The following is a 22,257-nucleotide window of genomic DNA, read 5'->3' as shown; positions in this document are numbered from 1 at the left end:
TTATCTATATTCTAAGAGAACTAACTGGAGCATATATTTCTTAATTGAAGACTATACTCTTTGGGTGTGCAGCTTGGCACTCTGCGATGGAGGGACCCTTGTTGTAGATCCCATTTTTGTAGGACACAATGGAGACACAATCCAAAGTTACAGTTCCCAAAAGCACAAAAAAGTCCATTTGCATGGGGGGTTGTTGGGGCAGAATTTCCTCAACTCTTCAGCAATTGCACTTCCTCCATGCAATTCACAGCCCATTTGTCTGAACAGAAGCCATCATACCAACAGAACATAGTTGGTATTATATTTACTCTAGCATGAACTATGATCTGGGGCACATCCAAACCAGTGGAATCATAAAATCAATATTGTCTGCAAATATGTGCTGCAATAAAGTTTTGCAACCAGTGCCATTAACATTCAGCATTTACTATTGCCAGTACTTAAAATTGCTGTCTGATTCCAGGAAAAACAATATTGTGCCATGCCTATGACAGTAACAATGAAGCTTTTAAAAGGAACCCCAAGTCCTTTCAGTAATTCTAATATAGAATAGTCATCATGCCTCCTGACCCAGATGTAATTAAAAGGCAGTCATATGTTTGCACAAAACCTTGCGCAGGAGCTCTGTTCCATGAATATTACCCATAGTTGCTGCCATGATACTTCTCCTAACCACTCCTACTACTTTCTCCTGTATTGTTATATATTTTGGACTGTAAGGCTAGCTACAATCTGGAAATGCTTTGTTGACAGAAAACTCTGTAGTTGTATTGCATTTGTGTGTCTTTTTAGATAAAAGTAATTCGAACGAAGCAAGAAGGAAACCTTATAGTAGATGACGTTTCAAACAGGACTGTTAGCCCCAAGAAGGCTGATATATTGGATGTTGTAGGAATGCTGTATGTTGGAGGATTGCCCATTAACTACACAACTAGAAGAATTGGTCCGGTAAGCAAGTTTAAGTTATCTTACACTTCTTAAACTGTCTTGATTGGTACCAATGTCTTCCCAGTTTTGTTTTGTTTTGCTTTTCCCTCAGACTGCTCAAGAATATGGATAAAATGGACCTTACTGGCAGTACACTATTTTCTTTCGATAGAATGATCTGACTCAGAATCCAGTTAATGCAAAGAACTAGAAATAGTAGAATTAGTTACTGTTATGGAAAAGTAGAAAGATTCATGTATGTGTATCCACTTGGATCACTGCGCAGCTAGAGTATAAAGTCCTGAATACTACTTGCTCTTTCTCTTGATCGTAATTCATCTGACAATAAATGATAATAAACAGTGAAAGCATCTCCCAAGAGAAGCAGCAGAAGCCAAAATTACCCTGGACAAAGTACCTAGTAGTACTGCTGCTTACTGTAGTAATTGGGTTTGTGTTGTTACTACTAAACTAGGAGAGAATGTATTTTGAAGTAAGGCCATGAAAACTCTGTTGTCCTCTTTCTGTTTCCAGATCAAATGTGCATATATCAATTTATCGCTGTTTTGGTCTAAATGCCCAGCTTCCATACTGACACAGAACATACCTTGGCAAACAGCGTAGAGGGGTGAATATCATTTTGGCCTAAACTTTGTAGAATCAACTAGGAACACTGTATTCCCTCACCCAGGCCAATTACTGCATCTATCTGCATGACTCCATGTCAGTCATCTCACTTTCCTGCTGCCCTCCACCCCCCAAGATATGCCAGTATCAGAATCAGAGAAAAAATTCTTCCCTGCATTATTTTTTTCTCTACACAGAGGGGTCTTTCGAAGTAGAAGCCAGAACTTGAGTGAAATTAATTATAGCAAACAACAAATTAGGCACAGAGTGCAGCACAATTCAAACAAAAAAAATGGAATGTCAGTAGCAGCTATGTCTAGGCTTGTTCTGGGTGGTTATAAAGAAACAGAAAAGAGGAGGCAAAAGTACAAATCCTGGTAAGGAAACAAATCAGACTCTCAAAGAAGCATGTGAGAAAATACTACTGTAGTAAGATGGTTATGGAATGGCAAATACTAGCCTATAGATAGGCAAGAGTACACCAGTTCGGGCAGACAAAAGAAATACAGAAAAGGAATTCCTAGATCCTGCTTAAATAAGTCCCCATAATAACTTGTGGATGGGGAATGAAGGGGAAGAGTAACCACTCTAAATCTAAGACTTGTATTCCATAAAGAAAACTGACCTGCAAGATCATATTTCTCAGCAAATTATGGGTTTTGCAGAAAGCCAGAATTGAGGCAAATCTACTGATCATTTGCATTTACCAAACCAGATCTGAGACACTGAAAAACAAAAGCAATACTTAACTACCCACAAAATGCAATTCCTAATACTATCAAATTATGCTCTTTGAAATACATCTGCAATTTACAAATACTAATCTAAGGATAAAGGTAACACTAAATCCTTACCTATTGCTTCTTGTCAGAAGTAGTGGAGGGAACCTGTGCAGATAAATGGCTCAGTCTGGCAATATCATGTCAGATCCTGACAGTTTTAAGTGCTTCAGGATTTAAATGAAGCTGTGACTTCAAGTGTCATTCACAGAAGGTAAAAAACAGTGCTTGCCTTTCAATCATTCTCAGTAAAATACACCGCATGATGTATTAATGGAATGTTGTGTTGTAGGCTTCGTGTAAAGCCTCTGAAGCAAAGAAAGTTGAAAGGATATATTATCTTAGTTAGGGCTTTCTTCTAAACACACATCAGCCTTTTTAGACACCAATCCAGTACATAACCATAGCTGGGCTGGCTTCTTATTCAGTGCAGAAGACCGATACCTGCTTGTTTGGCTTCACCAGATGTCACATTTTAAACACTCAAAACTCCGCTTTCAGCAAAAGAGGTTATGTTGCCTGTTACCATGCTAAAGTATAACCGGATTTGCTTTTCCATAGGGAAAGTGAAATTTTAAAGTTAGAGAACGTTTTCGAGTTGTCTACAAATCTTACATTTCTGTGATTTATTCTCACAGTGAAGATGGCAAGGTTTGCTTTCCTTTGTGGCATTTTTCTTTTTTGATAACAAAACCTGTTGATCTGGAGATGACTTTCACTTAGAAATTAGAAAAAGGTCTGTTTATGAAGAATCTGACAGAAAGGATTTCTCAGCTCAGAACTAAATTTATTCACTGATACTGCTCAAATTCTCATGAAAATTTTGTACAGGTGTATTTAGCAGTAATAAGCTGTATAATTCCACAGTACATTCAGCTTTGATTTACAAGGAAAGAAATTCTTTCAAATTACTAGTCAGGATATTGTTCGAGGAGGTAGTGTGCAGAGTCAAGACTTCTCTCTGCAGGTATGCCTTTCTCCTTTCTGTATTTGTACATACTTCTATGCTGTATTTCCTAAGCTGGTTTTTATTTTCTTCCTTCCTAATGCCTTGCTTATGAATATGTCTTCCTTTTCTTCTTCAAAGTACATGTTTAGCTTTTTCATTTCCCCCACTGATATCAAGGATAAATTTTCCTGACTCTGAGTCAAAGATCAAAGCCTTTGTCTGTAGCTGAGAACCAAAATGCAGCTTCTGCACACCTCAGAGAGAAAAGGGAGAAGATGTCAATGGCTTTCAGAGGTCCCACTGGGACGCACTGATCACACCCAGGGCAACCCGGGGTGAGCCTGGGCAGCGCCTCACTCCTGCCCCAGGCAGGATCTCACTTACTTACACCACCAGCTTAAGTGTGCACGTACCACCTGCTCAGAGTCACCATGATGTGCTCCCAGTGCAGAAGCTAAACTGGAGCTGCAGTTTGCTACCCTGCATGGGAGCCTCCATACACCCGAGCACACCTCACGCCTCCACCTGCCTCTCTGGCCAACAGTGGCCCTTGTCACTGTGGGCACCAGACCTATATATGGTTATTACATGAAGAACTATGTACAGTCAACAACTTTTACGTAGGGACTTTGTTCATTTTAGTAGCTGTGTACCTGCATTAGCTCTGTCTTACCGTGCAACATTAGGCCCATAGTAAAGTGATTAAAGGGAAAAAAAAAATACCAAAAGCCCTAGCAAAATTACCAGCAGCCCAGAGAACTATATCCAATACCTTCATCTACTTGCAAACGCCATAACCTAGTCAATTAAAAAGGTAAAGTATAGGCCATTAAATTCCTACATTACTGATGTAATTTGCTATGTTTCATTATGCAGTGTATTATTTTATGTCCCCTCCATTAAGCCAAATAAATGTGACTCAGATCACATCCCTGAAAAGTAATGTAATTCATCCTCAGTATGACTGAGATTAGATTCCAATTACAATCAGATATTAAGGATTAGCCATGTAAAATTCAAGTTTTATTCAGCTCCATAAATCCAGCAGAGAAGCAGAGGAAAGGTACTTTTTGATGACATACTTTAGGCCTTTATTGTGAGCATTTCGTCTTGCTTTGCACAGTTATACATTTTGTTTGAAATATTACCTGCAGGTCACCTATAGCATCGACGGCTGCATCAGGAGTTTTAAAATGACAGAATCACCTGTTGACCTGGATAATCCAACTTCCAGCTTCAATGTTGGAAAATGCTTTGTCACTGCACAGAAAGGAACGTACTTCGATGGAACAGGCTTTGCCAAAACAGGTAATGAACAACAATTCTGCTGATAGGCAAAGAACAGAGAAAGAGGAGATGCTGCTTTCAAAAACTTTGAGTGCTACCCAACTCCTGTTATGACTCCTATATGACTTTCTAGCAAAGTCTCAAACTAAGCACAGCTGCCTAACAGTTACTTACATGATTTCACATGAAATGGAGTGCATTAATAATGCTGACTTAGTTACCTTGCATTACTGGCAAGACACTTTGTGTGATTATTAGGAATAACATATTAAATGCTTTTCTTAATTTTATTATGCTTCCCCTTTTCTCTCCAAGTTGGTGCATACAAAGTGGGAACGGACCTGCTCGTGGAATTTGAATTCCGTACAACACGAATCAATGGTGTTCTCCTAGGAGTCAGCAGCCAGAAAATGGATGGGCTTGGCATTGAATTAGTAGATGGAAAAGTGAGTAGCAAAGCATTTTTGGCTCTTTATAGAGGCTGGTTTTAGAAAGCATGGGTAGTTTAAATGCAAGCTTACTACCCCAATCTCAAGGCATCTCAGTCAACATCAGGGCTCTCCTTTATGCAGCACTTGCCACTTCCCATACATAAAGAGGCTCTTACACTTTTACAAAGATATTTTAAAACATCCTGTAACACTTGAGTTTCCTAAAACTGCAACATCAGGACTTAAATTAGTGAGAATGTGAAAAGTTTTGAGGAAAGGCTTTGCCATTAATAATACTAGTTTCTCGTGTATATTTACTTTACAGTCTGGAAAACCAGTCAGTAATCTATCACTATAAAGAGCGGGGCGGGGCGGGTGGTGAAACGCATCAAAACTAAGACAAAAAAATGGAAAAATGGCAACTTATGCAACAATTTTGCATATTTCCACTCATGTTTATCTGTGAAATAACCCAGATCCCAGAGGGACAGCAATCCCCATAGTCTGGTATTCAATTAGAGCTTTAGTATGTGCAGTCAGAGCATGTTGCCTTTAAATAAACAAAACAAAGCAAACAAAAAAAAGAGCCGTAGAACTGTTTTGAGGACTAGCTGATTTCCATGTCACACTTTTCAGGTGATGTTTCACGTTGACAATGGTGCAGGCCGATTCTCTGCCATCTATGAGCCCGATGCACCAGGCAGGTTGTGTGATGGACAGTGGCACAAGGTTCTTGCAAACAAGATCAAACACCGTTTAGAGCTGACTGTGGATGACAGACAGGTGGATGGTAACAGCCCACACAGGGCCTCGACCTCAGCAGACACCAACGACCCTGTCTTTGTCGGAGGATATCCTGGTGAGTATTTAACACACAAATGATGTTTTACTTATGCTCTAGCAACATTGCCTTGGAAATGTCTTAAATGGCATTAGGACTAGTATGCTAAAGATGATGGCAAGACTCTTCAAGTTTGTATCAGTTGGCAGGGATGCTCATTTCTGCATCCAGCTACATTTTGGAACAAGAAGTTCTGCAGCACCAAGGGACTCTCAGGATCCCCCTGCCCTGTTTCAAATGTAGGCACTGTCAGAGGAGCGGACAGACTTTCTGCCTTCTGCTGCCCACACACACACACAGCCTCCCTCTTAAAACTTTCTGTTTAGTAACCATAATAGTTATGTTTCAATAGTAACAGCATTTGGCAAATTTAATTTTAACTTAAGAATGGAGAATTTAAATTTAACTAAAGAATGCATATATGCTCTTGTGGGGGCAGGGGACTGTGTGTGTAAATCAGCCTGTAAAACCTGAGGAACGTGAACAACAGCTTGCACAGAGAGGTGAGAGGACACCATCTCTTTCTGATCAATGTCTTTGCTTGTGGTCTGGTGGTTTTTAAAGGAAAAAAATAATCAACATTTGCTACTCGGTATTCTGGAAGCCCTCGAGAGAACCTGCTTCATGCAGAGGTAATTGAACAGGATCCAGAACTGGGCTGAGCTCTGTAGCTAGCTTCATCTTCCACTAAGCTGATAATGAATGTTAGTATTCATCTGTTCATAGGCAATCAGTAAGTTTATCTAATAGCAGTTTACCTTCTGAAAACACAGTTAAGATGTTTGCAAAGTGCCAATTTTGTTGCATTTATAATAAAGTTTCCCTCTGGTTTGCAAACAAAAAAGCTAAGTATGTTTGCAGTATGTGTCTGCTCTAATGCATACTGAGGTGGTTGTCCCACAAGTGGGGTCGTTTACCTGGTGTGCGAAATGCCAATATACACACAGAGCAGAGGTATTTTATTCCAATTCATGTTTGCACAAAGATGGGGGCTAGGTGGTAATCCACAAAGCTAGCACACCTCATGCCTAAACAGGCGAGCAATTTATACAGTTCAGTTATACATATTCAATTTCCAAAGTTCTTCCCCAAAACTATTACTGGTAGTCACTTATCTAGCACAGTTTCTATTGGGTTAAAGTTTCCCCGCTTCAAATTAAAGGTACAGTGTTCTTTTATTCTACAGCGCATGCTCAAGGAGAGTGGGGGGCGGGGGGAAGTCTTTTGGTCTTGAATTGAGTCGGTGGTCGTGATCTCCCCCTGCCGCCTTTACCTTTCCTCCAGTTATCAAAGATTTTTGCTGACTTCATGCCTATTAGCAATTATTCAACTTTTTGTCACCTCCTGGGGTAGGATGTTACCTTCTTATCAGTCTTTTATTTCTTCTTCAGGGGCACAGTCGTTAGCAAGGCATGCCTTTTGTATACAAAGGGTACCTTATTCCACAAGACCTTTGTGGTCTTCTTAAGTACATCACTTCTTAAGTACATCAAGGTCAATAGCAAGACCCCTCTTGGGTTAATTCCTAAATTATTTTCTGGAAGTTGTTTTTCCCCCTATTCTAATATGTGATATGGTGCATCCTAAAAGCCTTCTCAAGCTTCAGAACGTTTAAAAAAATGTTCTTCATACTGAGATATGAGAGTTGTACTTCAGTTAGTTACAGTGACTATTGATAAGGACCAACATCTTTGTGCCAGAAGAAAACAGCTTTGTGGCAGCCTTTTTATAACAAAACAGGATTCTAGCATAGGAGTTAGCACTAAAGAAACACTGCAGATGGAGTTACTATCCATTCTAGACTGTACATCAAGAGGACCACAGCAAGAGAAACAAATGGAAATAACACTGCAATCTGTACAAAACAAGCCTAAGCTTACATCATGCTGAAGTGAAATTCCCGAGTTCAGCCACGTGGCAAGTTATGAAATGATTTAATAAACCTACATGCACATTTAAACACCTCACACTTCTCTTGCTGTCTAGTCTAGCTCATCCAAGATTTGTTTTAACATTCCCAGTACCCAGCAGCCTCATCACAAATTTAAAACACAGTATCATGGGATTTTGTAAAATTAGTAAGCATTTGTATTTTCTAGTCCTCTTGAGCTATGCAGCCTCCTGGCTGCATAAACAGTGCAAAATAGTTGTAAACCAGCTAGAAGTAGCTGGTGGAGAATTTCTTGTGCAGAGAAACTTTTTGCCACAAGAGTGTGGGTGATATAAATTCTTGGCTACCCATAAAAGCCATTACTCATCCTACTATGTTCTTCCCCGTGCAAGGAGGGACAGATGGATTCAGCCATCTCATCCTCTGTAATGCTATGGCCAGTCAGTCCTCTACAGGTGTAAATTTATTTCTGCACCCCTTACTTTATCAGTCACATAGATTTGTATCGGAGTGCATCCCTGTAGCCACTTTTTCACTTGGAGGAACACTGCGAAAAAAGTTGGGCCATGAATTTCAAGCAGTTGAGAGAAATATTTCCAGCTTCCCAGTCAAACCAACCCTCACTGCTATCCCCTCCTTTAGTGGAAGAGATGTAGTCAAATCCCTGGCTTTACTATCAGCAAGAAAAAAAAAGTCAGAATGCTTGAAAACTCTCAAAAACCCCATTGCTTAAATGACACCTGAAGTCCATACTGAGGAACTGGCTTTCTCATGATGTTAGGGCTGAGAATTGTATCCATTTTGGCAGGTTTTTTGCTCTGTTATTCTATGGATAAATAGCTTGAGAAGTTGGAGATCTGCAGGACTAGAATGTATGCATCATATACCATCCATAGGTAGCAAGCTGCCATTTGGCCTTTCGCCTTAATTTCCTCTATGTCACATAACCAAGTTACATGGTTTACAATGGCAGTTTAAATGTGTTCAGATTCTGCCACTGTCGTGCTAGGAGAGAAACAGGAAGGAAGACTGCATTGTTACTACTAACATAAGCATTTATCACATTCACTCATAATGTGTCATTTCTTTAATAAAGAATATATATAGCAAATAAAACATGTTAATATATTGCTGAGGACACCTATTCTCCTGCAGGACTCTCAAAGAACAAGTGTAAGTATCAACTAACACTAACATAATTCTTCTTGCCTTTTTTTCCCCTCCTTCAGATGGTGTGACCCAGTTTGGGCTGACTACTAATATCCGCTTTAAAGGATGTATTCGATTTCTGAAGTTCACCAAGGGTGCTGCTAAACCTCAAGAGATTAACTTCAGCAAAGCTTTGGAGCTGAAGGGTGTTCAACCGCTGTCATGTCCTGCAAATTAACTGCCATTCAGCTGACATGGGTCTGTTTATATAAGCACCTCAGATTAAAAAAGAAAAAAAATCTATATAGACATTGCATTCATAATAAAATGTCTTTATGCAAGTATCTGAGTAGTGTTTGTGGTATATTCAAATGGCTATTTCAGGGTACCTCCCAAGAATGCAAGAACTAATTCTTTCCCACCCAGTCCCTTCATTAAGGGAGTAGAGCAATAATTTTTATTTATCTCTTTCCTTATAGCTTGAAATGGAAATGTTTCATCATTCTTTTGATGAGTGAGACCACATATTATGCAGGGTGTTCCTTTACTATGGAACTTAGAATCACAGAATATATCAAGTTGGAAGGGACCCATAAGGATCGAGTCCAACTCCATATAATGCTCCCTAAATGCTTTTCATGAAGTAGATCTGTAAATTTGGGGTCCTTTACCATTCTAAATAGAGTGCACTTGTGTGCATGCACATCTCTGTCATGAATGAGATTTTGTTGCACAGCTTTGGTTTAGCAGCAGTTTAGGATTTACTAATATTTTTGAGATGGATCACAACATTAGGTTGTATAATTTTAACAGTACTTAATCATCAGCCAATTGAACGGAGTGATTCGATGGAATTTGTTACAATCAAATTTGTGACTTTTAGTTAAAGATTTTAAAATGGCAAGGATCACCCAAAACTTACAGCAGGGTTGCACACACAGATGGAGGTTAAATCAAATCACACACACAAGCACAAACAGATAAAACAGTTCTGAACCACACAGACAGACAGGATAGTTCTGAACCAAACCACACAGGGGCAGACAGGCAAAGAGTTCTGAACCAAACTCCAAATGCACATGCACAAATACAAGTTCTGAACCAAATTTTACCACACCACACCACACCCCCCCACACACAGAGGTTAACCCATGATTAAAATTTCCCTTTTGTGAGTTTCGTGAATTACTCACTATTATGTGCTGGCATTCATCAACGGACAGCCAGTGAACTTAGCGAAATAAGGTCTTTAAGTCCTCGCGAAATTGCCAACAGACGATCTTTAAATCCTCGCGAAATCTACCCCGAGAGGCATCCATCCCATCTCAGGGGGGAGACACGGGACCACACAGCTGCTGCAGTCCTGAGCACTCCGCAGGTCTCTCCTTGGATCGCTCTTTATAGGGTCTCCAGATGATCGGCTTTGGTCATTGTTTTACATTCTGGCCACAGTTCGTGCTGAGTCATTCTGGTATACAATTCAGGCAGCAGATGGCCGGGGGGGCCTGGCCAGCCCAGCCCCAGGCTACTGCGCCTGCAACCAAGATATGGGAGTTCTTCCCAAAGCATGCATGGCTTCTCCTGAAATAGCAGGGTGGTCCTGATCCACCATTCAGGCAGCAGAAGGCCCAGGTGTGGCCAGAGAGTGTCTGATGCCCAAAAGTGGTTGCACTTGTAATCAAGATGATAAGAGCACAATGGGAGGTTTTCCCAAAGCATGCACGGCTTCTCCTGAGATCTCAGAGTGGCCTGGGGGTGACCACCACATTCCACACCATGACCAAAGTCAATCTATCTCTCCACTAAGTGGTGGTGTGGTCACCTCTTGCCTCTATGCGTATAAATAGACAACGCCACATTCCAATTATAATTTGAGGGAAAATTTTTTCATGTTTGGTCAACTTCCATAATTATTAAAGCTTCGTTAAATGTAGTTAGACGATGTTATATATGCAGGATCCTTGCGATAGTGTAACTTGTTTAGCTACTCTGATGTATAAAACAATGTTTAACAATAAGCATAATATAGCAGGAGTCAGTAAAATCAGAATGGGGTGCAGCATCAGGTTCGGCTGCTCCAGCTGCCGCTTGAGACCATCCAAACACGATTTCCCACCACTGATGTTCTCCATACCTTTAAACTCCTTCCAATACTCGATGTATTTCTTCCCCATCATGGACTGTAAGAAGAGCTTTTTGTCCCATTTTCTGTGCTTGTTGCAGGAGGTTTATCAAATCAGGTTCATGGAGGAGTCACTTGACTGAAGTCAGATTCATTCCCATAGGTGTTGGTTGCAGCTCGCGATATAGCATGTAATCAAAAAGCAAATTTTTGTGAGTAGTTATGGGTACAGAAAAATTGAAATCACAATCCATGACCACAGAAAAGTTAAACATGCAGATTGAAGTGGTTGGTTATGTTGTGAACAAAATCATTTTTTAACAAGGATTCACACAATGGTCTCATACATACACATCCCTTTCCAATATATGTAACTAGTTTTAGGAACCTCCTTGGGATGTATTTCAAAATATTTTGTTCTGTGTCCAAACAGATATCTTGAGCTATAAGCATATTACTTCCTCAAATAAAACCTTGTGGTTCCCATACAATGCATGTGCATACATCAATTGTTTGCCACCTTCCCTCCTTTTGATGGGCCCTATGTTCTAAAGGATAGAGTATGATTCCATTTTGATTTAATCCTAGCGTAATGATTTGGTATATGCTGTATGCCAAAGCATTGCTTATAGTGAGGACAAAGGCAACAATCTTGTAACCTTCTGAATGATAAGTAAAATTGACTAATTGCCCCCATGACTGAAACTCTTTTTCAAATTCTGAGGTGTTGTCCCAAACCCCTTTATTAATTTCAGTAGGTATGGTTCCCCCTTCTCCTTCTCTAATAATAGCTGCTACTACAGACTGTATCCATAATTGTGCTTGGATACAGCTCAAGGCAAGAGAGGTATTACCTTGAGTTGCTCTGAGGGTGTTTACAATTAATTGATGGTAATTTTCATCTATTCGTTCCCAATAAGGCAGAATGTCTGATGGGAGCCATTGACTTGCTCCTAATGCCAATAAAGATGATTTTAGTGGGTGTTCTAATTTCTTTAGGTCATCGGTAGCAGCAGTTAATTTGTTCATTAGGATTTCAGCATCTATGCTGTTCGATACTCCCAGTCCTGTTCCTTAAGATACCAGTCACACCTCTTTTTGATCATTTTGGAGAGGTGAGAGTTCAACCATGTAATCATGCTAGCCAGCCAGTGTAAGCTACTCCCCAAAAGGCAGAACAATCTGATCTAACTGCTGACACATTAATGTGCAGTGCAAGTTCCACCCTGTTTAGGGACCAACTAGGGTTAAAGAAAACTCACTGTTGTCCTATGTTTTTGATTATATAAGAGCCGGTGTTATAAATGTAAGGAGATAACTTAATAGGAGGCTGAGTTGGTGAGGATGGATACTTGATATCAATTTTGAATTGGAGACTTAAGTTGGAATGAAATTTGGAGTCTGCCCAAAGACACATACGTGTTGAGCGGAATATAGTAAAATTATACCAACATTCATGCCCAAAAGGACAGGTATGTGTGTTACCAGGACCGTGTCCTTGTTTTCCTTCAGCATATCCACAGTAATGCTTAAAACTGTTGTACTCTTAGTGTGATTTTCAATGCAGCATCCTACTGAAATTGTCTCCTATTGTTCCCTTTAAAGATAGAATCTGTCAATCCTCATCTTCATTTTCTCTAATCCACTCTCATCTATGAAATGCAATGTCACTATGTAGTACTACTGCAGATAAATTTAGAGATTTAGCAGGATAAGTGCCAGGTGCAAATCCATTAGAGCCTATATAAGCGTTAACCCGTGGCCACCCCATCATACACAAATTCCATATATTGCACATCTCAATCTTAAATTTAATCATCAGTTGTACTCTACGGTGGGCCCATCCGCACATCACAAAGCCAGGTTGTACTAAGGTGAAATTATACCAAAAATCTAGGTTGTCATAATTGCAAAATTTCATGTCTTTTCTAGTCCAAGTGGAATCAGCATTCTAAACAGTCTTTTCTGTTGCTTTCCAGTGGGTAGATTCACTGATTACTTGGCACCCTACTTTAATTTCTTCTCTTGGTATGCCTCAGAGCAGGGGAACAAAATTTTTCCTGTCCCACCTCCATTCATTTCTTAAGTATATCCCATTTCTGTGCATAACTAAAGTAGAAAAGTTCAAGCCTGTCCTTTCCCTCGATGTTCCCATACTTCCAGTATACCTTACCAGTGCGTGGTCCCATGGGCTTGGTGTGTGAGCAGTGGCAATTATACCTACTCCAATTAACAGGAAAAGAGAAGTTAGGGTAGGGGCACACATTCGTTGTTGTTGCCATTGATATTGATCCCAATAGGTTAATGCGAAGAGAGGGCAAAGGAGAATACACAATGAGGTAAAGATGCCGCTGTCTAGTATAATAGTTGTTCCCATGGTGTCATTAGTGGGATTCATTGTTTCCTGTAAAAGAAAGAAAGGAAGAGTCTCAGTGGGAAAGGCGGAACAGGTTACCCCTTTTATGATACAGGTTAAATCCATCTAGCACTGATTCTGTGCTCTGCTCCACTATTGTCAATGGCTTCCCACACCATTGTTCCTTGTGATTTAGTAAGAGTCATTGGTACTGTTCCAATACATGGTAGTTTTACCATGATGGATTGCCCTGGTTTCACTGAAGGCCAGATATGCCTGTTATCTAGCAGTTTATCGAAAGGAGCCATCAAGAAAGCTCGAGTAACTGGGCTTCTATAGGGACCATATCTGTTATTCAGTTGGTGTAGGGTTTTGAGTGGCGGGGATCCCATTGTCCTTCATGTGGCTTAAGATATCTTTTCAGTACCTCATTGGCCTGTTCAACCATACCATTACATTGTGGATAGTATGGAGCATGGAACACCCATTTTATTCCCTCTTGTTTTGCCTATTCTTTTACTCCCTTATTAGTAAAATGTGAGCCATTATCACTCTGAATAGTCAGGAACAGGCAGAATTGAGAACTATGAGGAAAGGCCTCAGATGGTGTTTTGCCCATCAGCCCTTCGGTACTTTGTGGCCATTAAAGGTCCAGACACCACTTCTGTGCCTGTCAGAATATACCTGTATCCAGTGGATGGTTTTAAAGGACCAATATAATTGATTTGCCAGGTAGACCATAATGTTTTCCCTTCTTTAATGTGCAGAGGTGGTACTTCATCAGGATGATCAGTTTGCAACCATCTGAGTCGGCACCGAGGGCACTCAGTATATGGTTTCGCATGGTTTTCTGTTAAGAGGCCAGCCTTGGCTTTGTGCTGCAAAGTAAAGGGCATCCTTTCCACTATGTCCTAACTTAAGATGTAACCATTCTCCTAACCAGTACCATTCAGGGTCTATAGTGACTTTCCTAATTTTAGTTAGCTCATCCACCTTTTGATTCCACTTTGTAGCTGGTTGGTCATCCTTAGCATGAGCTTTCACCCTTCCCATCTTGAAAGGTGCTTTCCTGGCTATCTCTAGCAACAACTGCCAATCTTTGCTTCTCCACACTGGGAATCTGTTTACTTCCCATTTTAGGGCTTCCCATTGACAGAGCCACTGTGTCACACCTGCCCACACAGCATAAAAGTCCATGTATATAGCTTTTGCTCCATTTTGGGCAGTAAGTACAAGAGCTCTGAGTCCTTCTACCTACACGCTACCTTCTCCATCTTCCACTACCTGCTTGCCAGTGGTGTCAAAGGGCCACAGCTCTGTATTGCCATTTCCCTTTTATTCTTGGGGCTGCGTCACCTGTGAACCAAATACCCTTCGGTCAGCATATTCTCAGTTAAGGGCGCAGAATCTAGAATTGGTGAAGGTTTGAAAGGTTGTTGCAAAGCTAAAGGGTCAGTATTTTACAGGTATCTGTAATTCAGAAACTTTGATGTGTCCTTCAGTTAATTGCATACTCTTGGCAACTCCTGTTAGGTAGGCATACCATTTTCTCATTGTGGGTTTTTGGGCAATTCCTTCCAAAGAAGCAGTTCCCTTTAAGATTGCCTCTAGTAAATTAAACAGTCCTCTAGTCTGTACAGGCTGTCCCTGGTGTATTTTTTCAATCTGTTTCACAGCTCTAACTAAAGACAAAAGCCCTTTCTCCCATTCAGAGTATCATTGTTCTGCCTCTTTGCATGCAGTTGAACTAAACAGTAGAGGTCGTTTCGGGCCATTAGGGCTAATCTGAAACAGGTTACAATAAGTCGCATGTTCGGCAAGTCCCCATTCTACAACAATAGGATCAGAAGGGTGTACAGGTCCAAGGGATTGGTATGTTCGCAATTCATTTCATTAAGGTTTTCATAGCTTCGTTATGTTCTTCAGTCCATTCCCATACCTTTCGTTTCTATAGGAGGGAGTAGAGGGGTCTGGCTATAATTGAGATTCCAGGTATGTGTTTCCTCCAATATCCTAATGTTCCCAACGTTTGTTGGAGTTCCCTTTTGGATCGGGGAGGCTGTAAATCTTCTCTATCTTTTCCAAGGTATCATGCGGAACTGAAGCACTACCAGCGATCCACCAAGTCCCTCGAAATTTCAGTTCTTGGACGGGTCCCTGACACTTGTACAGTGGTATGGCTACTCCAGCATTATTTAAGGTTTCCCATACAGAGGCGGCTGCTGTTCTTACTGCCTCTGGGGAATCGCCCCCAATACAATGACACCTATGTATTGATAGAGACGTGTTTCTGCTGGAATTTCTGGTTTCTTGCTGTAAAAGTTCCGCTAGTGCTCCATGAGCAATAGTAGGGGATCGTTTGTAACCTTGGGGAAGCCTGTTAAAGGTATACTGTACTCCTTCCCAAGTAAATGCAAAATGGGGTTTATCCTGTTCTTGCAAGGGGACCATAAAGATCATATCCTTGGTATTTAAAACAGCCATCCATTTATGGGCAGCTGCTTGTAGAGTGGCAGTTAAGTTTGCAATAATAGGAACTGCTGCTGTTAAGGTTGCAGTGTTGGCATTAAGACACCGATAATCAATCATAAGGCGCCATCTACCATCAGATTTGCGAACAGGCCATAGGGGAGAATTATATGGAGAATACTTCCAAAAAACAATTTGCTGAGACTCCAAGTCCGCAATAATGGCTGAAATTCCATCTCTGGTGGCAGCTGACACTGGATACTAGGGAATATTAGTGAGACTGGAGTCAGGGAGTGCAGGTGCTGCTCGCGAAAGATGGATGTCAGAAGTTTTAGATTCTACCCCTAGACTTCCAGATCTGAATGACCATATACGACCATTTGGTAGCTGCCAGGCTTGTCCCATTAAAACATCAAACCCCAAATGTTTTCATAGTGGTCTTTTACTGCAAAGGGAACTGAGGTTACTTATTTTTAGGCGGGAAGCCAAAGTTTTACTTTTAACCGTGGGGCATAGTTTGCTGCCACCGTTAATGCCAGTTGATTTAACTTTAGGTTGGCCTGGTTGTAATCCTAACGTTTGGGTTAAGTACAGATATTTGTGCTCCTGTAACTATTAGAAATGTAGTTGGGTTTTGGTGAGGACCTACGGGAAGCATAATATAAGGGCCATCATTGCTTATCCATTGATGAATATTGATTTTCCAGACAGGCAGGCCCAATAACTCAGGAAGTTACCCATTTTTTGTTTCCTGTTTCTGTGATTCCTTCAACTCCCTTCCCAGGGAGGAGAAAGGAGGGATTAGGAGGTCCCACAGAAGCTGGTTGGGGGTGGGCAGTAGCAGATGACAGTGCTGCGTCTCGCTTTTGAAAAGCTTCTGTCAAGCTTAGAATAACTCTAGCTGGTTGTCTATGAATAGCAACTTTGGGAATACCCATTGCCAGGGCTTGTTTCCATAATTTATTTCTCTCTTCCCAGACCCTCAGTTGTTGATTAATGGGTCCTGGTTCTCAAGAGTCAGCCTGAGATGTTTGCTTAACCTGTCTAATCTTCCAACCTGTATTTTTTGTTCCACTGGACACATCATCCCATCCCATTTCTAGTCCATGATTTATGATGTCATGCATTAATCCTGCCCAAGTGGGGAGACTTCTTTGAAGTAAGGTTGCTTCCTGGTCATCTTCATCACTGACAACATCCCTTATTGCTAACATTATTAAAATGTATCCTTCTTGATCTGGTCTCGTTTTGCAACAAGATAAGGTTTAAGCATGGCAGGGGCTCCCTTTATTAATGGCTTCAGCATAGCATAGTCTATAGTTGCCGAGATGGGAACATCAAAGGAACCACACTTGTGCATGGCCTGAATACAGACAGCTTTTGTAATAGCTGTGGAGAGCTCATCCAAAGATCTAATGGGTATTAACAAAGGCTCTCCTCTCTCCAATATATCTATTCCACCAGCCCAGTATGCCACCCTACTTGTTATTGAATGGGGATCATTCAGGGGGTCGGGACCAGCATTCAAAAAGACAGCCAGGACCCCAATAGCCATTAGCCTCATCAGCGCTCGGGAAAATTCTATCCCCTCCAGTAAGACACACTCTCCACAGGTATTAAGTTTCAGTTTCTCCTGGTTTACGGCTGTACAGTCCTTGCAAATTAGCCATCTGAATCCGGTCGAATGGGATCGTGTTGCGAGTACTTGGACCTCGCCCTCCCTGTGGACAGGTTTGCAGTTCCGTTTTTATATTGGGTCTGGCCATAAATTGAAGTGTTTCAGGAGGATGTAGGGGGTCAGCCTTGCCCGAGTTGTTATTGTCAGAGTTATTCCAGATATTACCATCCCAGTCCTTAGGGGACAATATCAGCTTTCTGATCTGAACTATGTGAGGAGGTTTGGGGGCTTGCATTAACATCATTTCAACATGTTCACCTAACTTTTGTTCTTTCAGTTGAGCTTCCTCAAGTTGCTTTTGCAGTTTTTCTATTTTTACTGATAGTAGCTGTTCAGTAGTTTTACATCTCGCTATCATCCTGCAGATCTTGCATTTTATGGGTTGTTTCCCGTCTTTCTTTACATGTAGCTTCTAGGCATGTTCCCAACATTTTAGAGATCATACCTTTACCTTCTCCATCTTTAGTCGAACCCCTCACAGCATTTAGCTGCTTCTCTGTTGCTTCCCAATTATAGCAATTATCAGAGGTCCATTCTCTGGAGAAGCCAGGGTTCGGATTAGTACCGTGCTTTTGTAAGTAACTGATGACACTACTTGCCATCCTGCCGACTATGCCAATTTCTCATGAAAGAGCTTTGGTTTAGCAGCAGTTTAGGATTTACTAATATTTTTGAGATGGATCAAAACATTAGGTTGTATAATTTTAACAGTACTTAATCATCAGCCAATTGAACGGAGTGATTCGATGGAATTTGTTACAATCAAATTTGTGACTTTGTTAAAGATTTTAAAATGGCAAGGATCACCCAAAACTTACAGCAGGGTTGCACACACAGATGGAGGTTAAATCAAATCAGACACACATGCACAGACAGATAAAACAGTTCTGAACCACACAGACAAGATAGATAGTTCCAAACCAAACCACACAGAGGCAGACAGGCAAAGAGTTCTGAACCAAACCCCAAATGCACATGCACAAATACAAGTTCTGAACCAAATTTTATCACGCACACCCTGCCCACCCCCAGAGGTTAACCCATGATTAAAATTTCCCTTTTGTGAGTTTCAGGAATTACTTTATTACGTGCTGGCGAAATCTACCCCGAGAGGCATCCATCCCATCTCAGGGGGGAGACACGGGACCACACAGCTGCTGCAGTCCTGAGCACTCCACAGGTCTCTCCTTGGATCGCTCTTTATAGGGTCTCCAGATGATCGGCTTTGGTCATTGTTTTACATTCTGGCCACAGTTCGTGCTGAGTCATTCTGGTATACAATTCAGGCAGCAGATGGCCGGGGGGGCCTGGCCAGCCCAGCCCCAGGCTACTGCGCCTGCAACCAAGATATGGGAGTTCTTCCCAAAGCATGCATGGCTTCTCCTGAAATAGCAGGGTGGTCCTGATCCACCATTCAGGCAGCAGAAGGCCCAGGTGTGGCCAGAGAGTGTCTGATGCCCAAAAGTGGTTGCACTTGTAATCAAGATGATAAGAGCACAATGGGAGGTTTTCCCAAAGCATGCATGGCTTCTCCTGAGATCTCAGAGTGGCCTGGGGGTGGAGTGACCGCACCACCGCAACCTCTGTCCTCCATTAGAAACAGACATATTACCTTGCTTCCAAAAAATTTGCTTTGATCACTCCCAAGATCTTGTATAGAAAATTCTTCTGACCATAATGTTTCCTATGAAAATTTCACTGAGAAATTAAAAATGTTATGTAGTCTACATGGCTGCTGTCATGCTATAGCCATGGAACCAAGTGCAGGGAAGGAAAACGTTGCTGCTTGCTCAACTTCTTTGGAATTATTGAAGAAAATAAGTTGCACCTAAAGTCCCTGCTATATCATTTGAACAGCACTGGATTTTGACAGAGGTTATGTTGTTTGATGTTGGGAGATGTAGTCTCTAAAGCAAGGAATGGAACCACATTCTATCACTTACCTGGAAATACAGTTTTAAGTGATCCTTAATAAATAAAGTTTGATACTGCCCCTCTCTCCAACCACACGATATTGAAGTTACGAATAGCAAAATTCACAAGCCCAATTCTTCTTCTAAATTCTTCAATTCTTCTTCTAAAGGAAGATGAAATCTGACACTACTGCAGTGGAGCAGAATGGAGTTGAAGCAGGAGAATCCCAGAGATTATTAGCATGGCACATGTTGCTAATCTCTACTGTCATCTATTTAATTAAATCCTTAACATAAAAGCAGCTTCCAAAGTTAGACTCTACTGCTTCTGCTTGATGCTGTCAGTTTGTGAAGAATTCTGAATGCAGAAGCCACCCCAGATCGTCCTTAAATAAAATTTATAGAGTGCTCTGCAGATAGCAGTTTAAACATAGATGGGGACAGGAAAGTTGCTTCCTAGATTCTCAGTGAAATGCCAGATCCCAGTGATTTTCCTCAGTGTTTGTATGTTTTAGAGGACTATGAAATCATCACAGATGTGTGGATTATACTTGCTATGGTTTATTTCAAATTGTTAAACTCTAGTTTTGCAAAGGTTGTGCTTGGACATGCAGAACATCTACTGTACAAATGTAAAAACAACTACCTACACAAAAGAGAAAAACAACAGAAAAAAACTAACAGTAAGGTAGCACAACCACACAATTAAAAGAAAACGGTTTTTTAAATTATTTTTCTCTGCCCACAGTGAGTCTTGAATACACTTTTTCAGAATTTCTGACATTACCAAAAAAAGTCTATCTGCAAAATTTGTGCTGCCAGAGAGCACTCCTGCAGGAGTGCTTCATATTTTACAAGAGCCCTCTTTGGCATACAATGTTTCTCTGAACTGCCATGGAAAAAAACACCTTTACACTGGAAAACTGCATTAAAGAGATGATAATAAATACGTATATTGTGGCTGTAACGATATGGGGAGTCTGACATTGATCACATACACCTGAAGAAAAACCATCTAACTCCTGTGAAGCCATGAGTGACTTCAGCAAGTATTCTAGTTTTCAGTTGCAGCTGGCCCTTTAACGTTAACAGTTAATGGCTGTGCAATGTTACACACATTCAAAGTACCAAGAATTAGTAAAGCATGCATTTGCCTCTGAAAAAGCCTAATTATGGGACATATACTGTCCTACTGTTGCCTCAAGCCTCCAAAAGACTGATTAACAACTAAGAAGGAGGTGATAGCTTAAAGATAAAAAACTAAAACATGAGAAGTGTGGTATGCTTGCTATTCAAGGACTGTTGAGATTATGTGTACTCAAGGTAAAGCTTATCTAGTTTAAGATTCTGCTTACAATAGAGGATGCTGAAGGAGTCAGACTTGCTAATTAAGGACATACATCCTCCCTCGTAGGGGTATCCTTCCCCAAAGGAACCCCGAAGACCACCAGAGACTCCCGCCCAGGCATAGAAGACTCTGGGATGATTGCTCAAGAGAACAACACGTCATGCTTGCTCAACATAATGAATATGCAATAGTTAGGTGGAACATAGGTATTAGATAGGCGTGGTGCTTTAACTGTAGTGTGTATGGACTGGAAAACCTCAGTAGGTGTGCTCGGTTTGTGGAAATCTTCCATCTTGCACCCTGCACAGAAAAAAGCAATGTCTCCTCTCTAATACTTTGGCTGTTTCGGGAGCTACTTTCTGATCAGGTAACATTACTGTAACTTCTACAGTCTAGTTCTACTAACAAACACACTGTAAAATATTCATGTGTTTCTATTTTATTCTTTTTATGTCCCTTGTATTTACCTACTCTCATCCCTATAATATTTCAGGACAGTTTGAGCAGCTCCAGAAAAATAGGCCATAACACTTCAAATACAGTTGAGTATTTCCAAAATTCTTGAAAAATATGAAAAAATGGAGCTCCAAGACATCTGCAGAGGGACGTATGTTATCGTCATGAATTTCTCAGAACACAGCCAAGGCGCTTGGCCCATTACACCCACAGGCATTACCTAGTTTAGAGACGTAATTGCTAGCCTCTAGGTTCTATTCAGCATGTTGGATTCTTTTTTAACCCAAACTTGCTTGCAAAATTTTACTTTTTTTTTAACTTGACGACACAAGGGAAATTCAAACAACTGAGACTAGAGTGCCATGAGTTAATACCACACCCTGCCTCAGAGGCAGGAAATTGCCATTTCTCTGCTCAGTGCTGCATCAGCAATGGTCTTTCACATAAAGATGTCTTTGCCTTCAAAACAAATACTAGAGTTTCTGCATAAAATAAATGGAAAGAAAAAAAAAAAGAGAGGCCTTTATGTTCTTTTCTCTGTTGAATTATTTCTCCCTTGCATAGCCTTCCAGGAATGCGTGGGACAGAGCAAAAACAATGAAACAATGCACATTTTTACATTTCTTGAACTTTTGCGTGGAAAGAATCAACCAGCTGCTATCCTCTGCTAAAGTAAATTCAGTAAGCCGAAACAACAGCTACTTCAGCAAATAGCCAAGCTAAAAGGAAACAGAAAAACCTGCCTAATTTGTTTTCATAGATCAGTGAGTGGATGCACCAAGTACTGTTAGTAAAGCTTTCTGCCTTTGAAGATTCAGCAGAGCATCTGGGAATGATCCCAGCTCGCTATTATTCCCTTTTGCCATACAACAGATTCACAGATTGGTAGACTCCAGATAAAAGACTAAAATTGCCTGAAACTAGCAGGTTGTGAGCCTCAGAGCCATATGCAAACTGCTAGAGATTACATCACTGCTGACTGTGCCAGGAGCAATGTAGTATCTTCCCAGTTCAAGATTGCAAACTAATACGCA

General features: G+C 40.9%; 1 protein-coding gene and 1 long non-coding RNA gene across 7 annotated transcripts in view; one reads left to right on the top strand and one right to left on the bottom strand.

Annotated features, from left to right (window-relative positions):
* Nucleotides 1-9,225, top strand: part of LAMA2 (laminin subunit alpha 2) — a 374,696-nt gene extending 365,471 nt beyond the window's left edge. For all 6 annotated transcript variants that reach the window (XM_069787394.1, XM_069787391.1, XM_069787388.1 and 3 more), the window contains 5 exons: nt 793-948; nt 4,437-4,590; nt 4,885-5,015; nt 5,637-5,859; nt 8,962-9,225. In XM_069787394.1, coding sequence (XP_069643495.1) covers nt 793-948; nt 4,437-4,590; nt 4,885-5,015; nt 5,637-5,859; nt 8,962-9,119 — 822 coding nt within the window. In that variant the 3' untranslated portion in view covers nt 9,120-9,225. The remainder of the gene's footprint in view (nt 1-792; nt 949-4,436; nt 4,591-4,884; nt 5,016-5,636; nt 5,860-8,961) is intronic.
* Nucleotides 1-21,499, bottom strand: part of LOC138686102 (uncharacterized) — a 34,886-nt gene extending 13,387 nt beyond the window's left edge. The window contains exon 1 of the long non-coding RNA XR_011325430.1: nt 18,587-21,499. This is a non-coding gene — a long non-coding RNA (uncharacterized lncRNA). The remainder of the gene's footprint in view (nt 1-18,586) is intronic.
* Nucleotides 21,500-22,257: the final 758 nt, after the last annotated feature.

This window comes from Haliaeetus albicilla, chromosome 7, assembly GCF_947461875.1.
Source record: "Haliaeetus albicilla chromosome 7, bHalAlb1.1, whole genome shotgun sequence".
NCBI classification, from domain to species: domain Eukaryota; kingdom Metazoa; phylum Chordata; class Aves; order Accipitriformes; family Accipitridae; genus Haliaeetus; species Haliaeetus albicilla.
The sequence above is the reverse complement of the archived record's forward strand: the minus strand, read 5'-3'. Positions and strand labels throughout refer to the sequence as shown.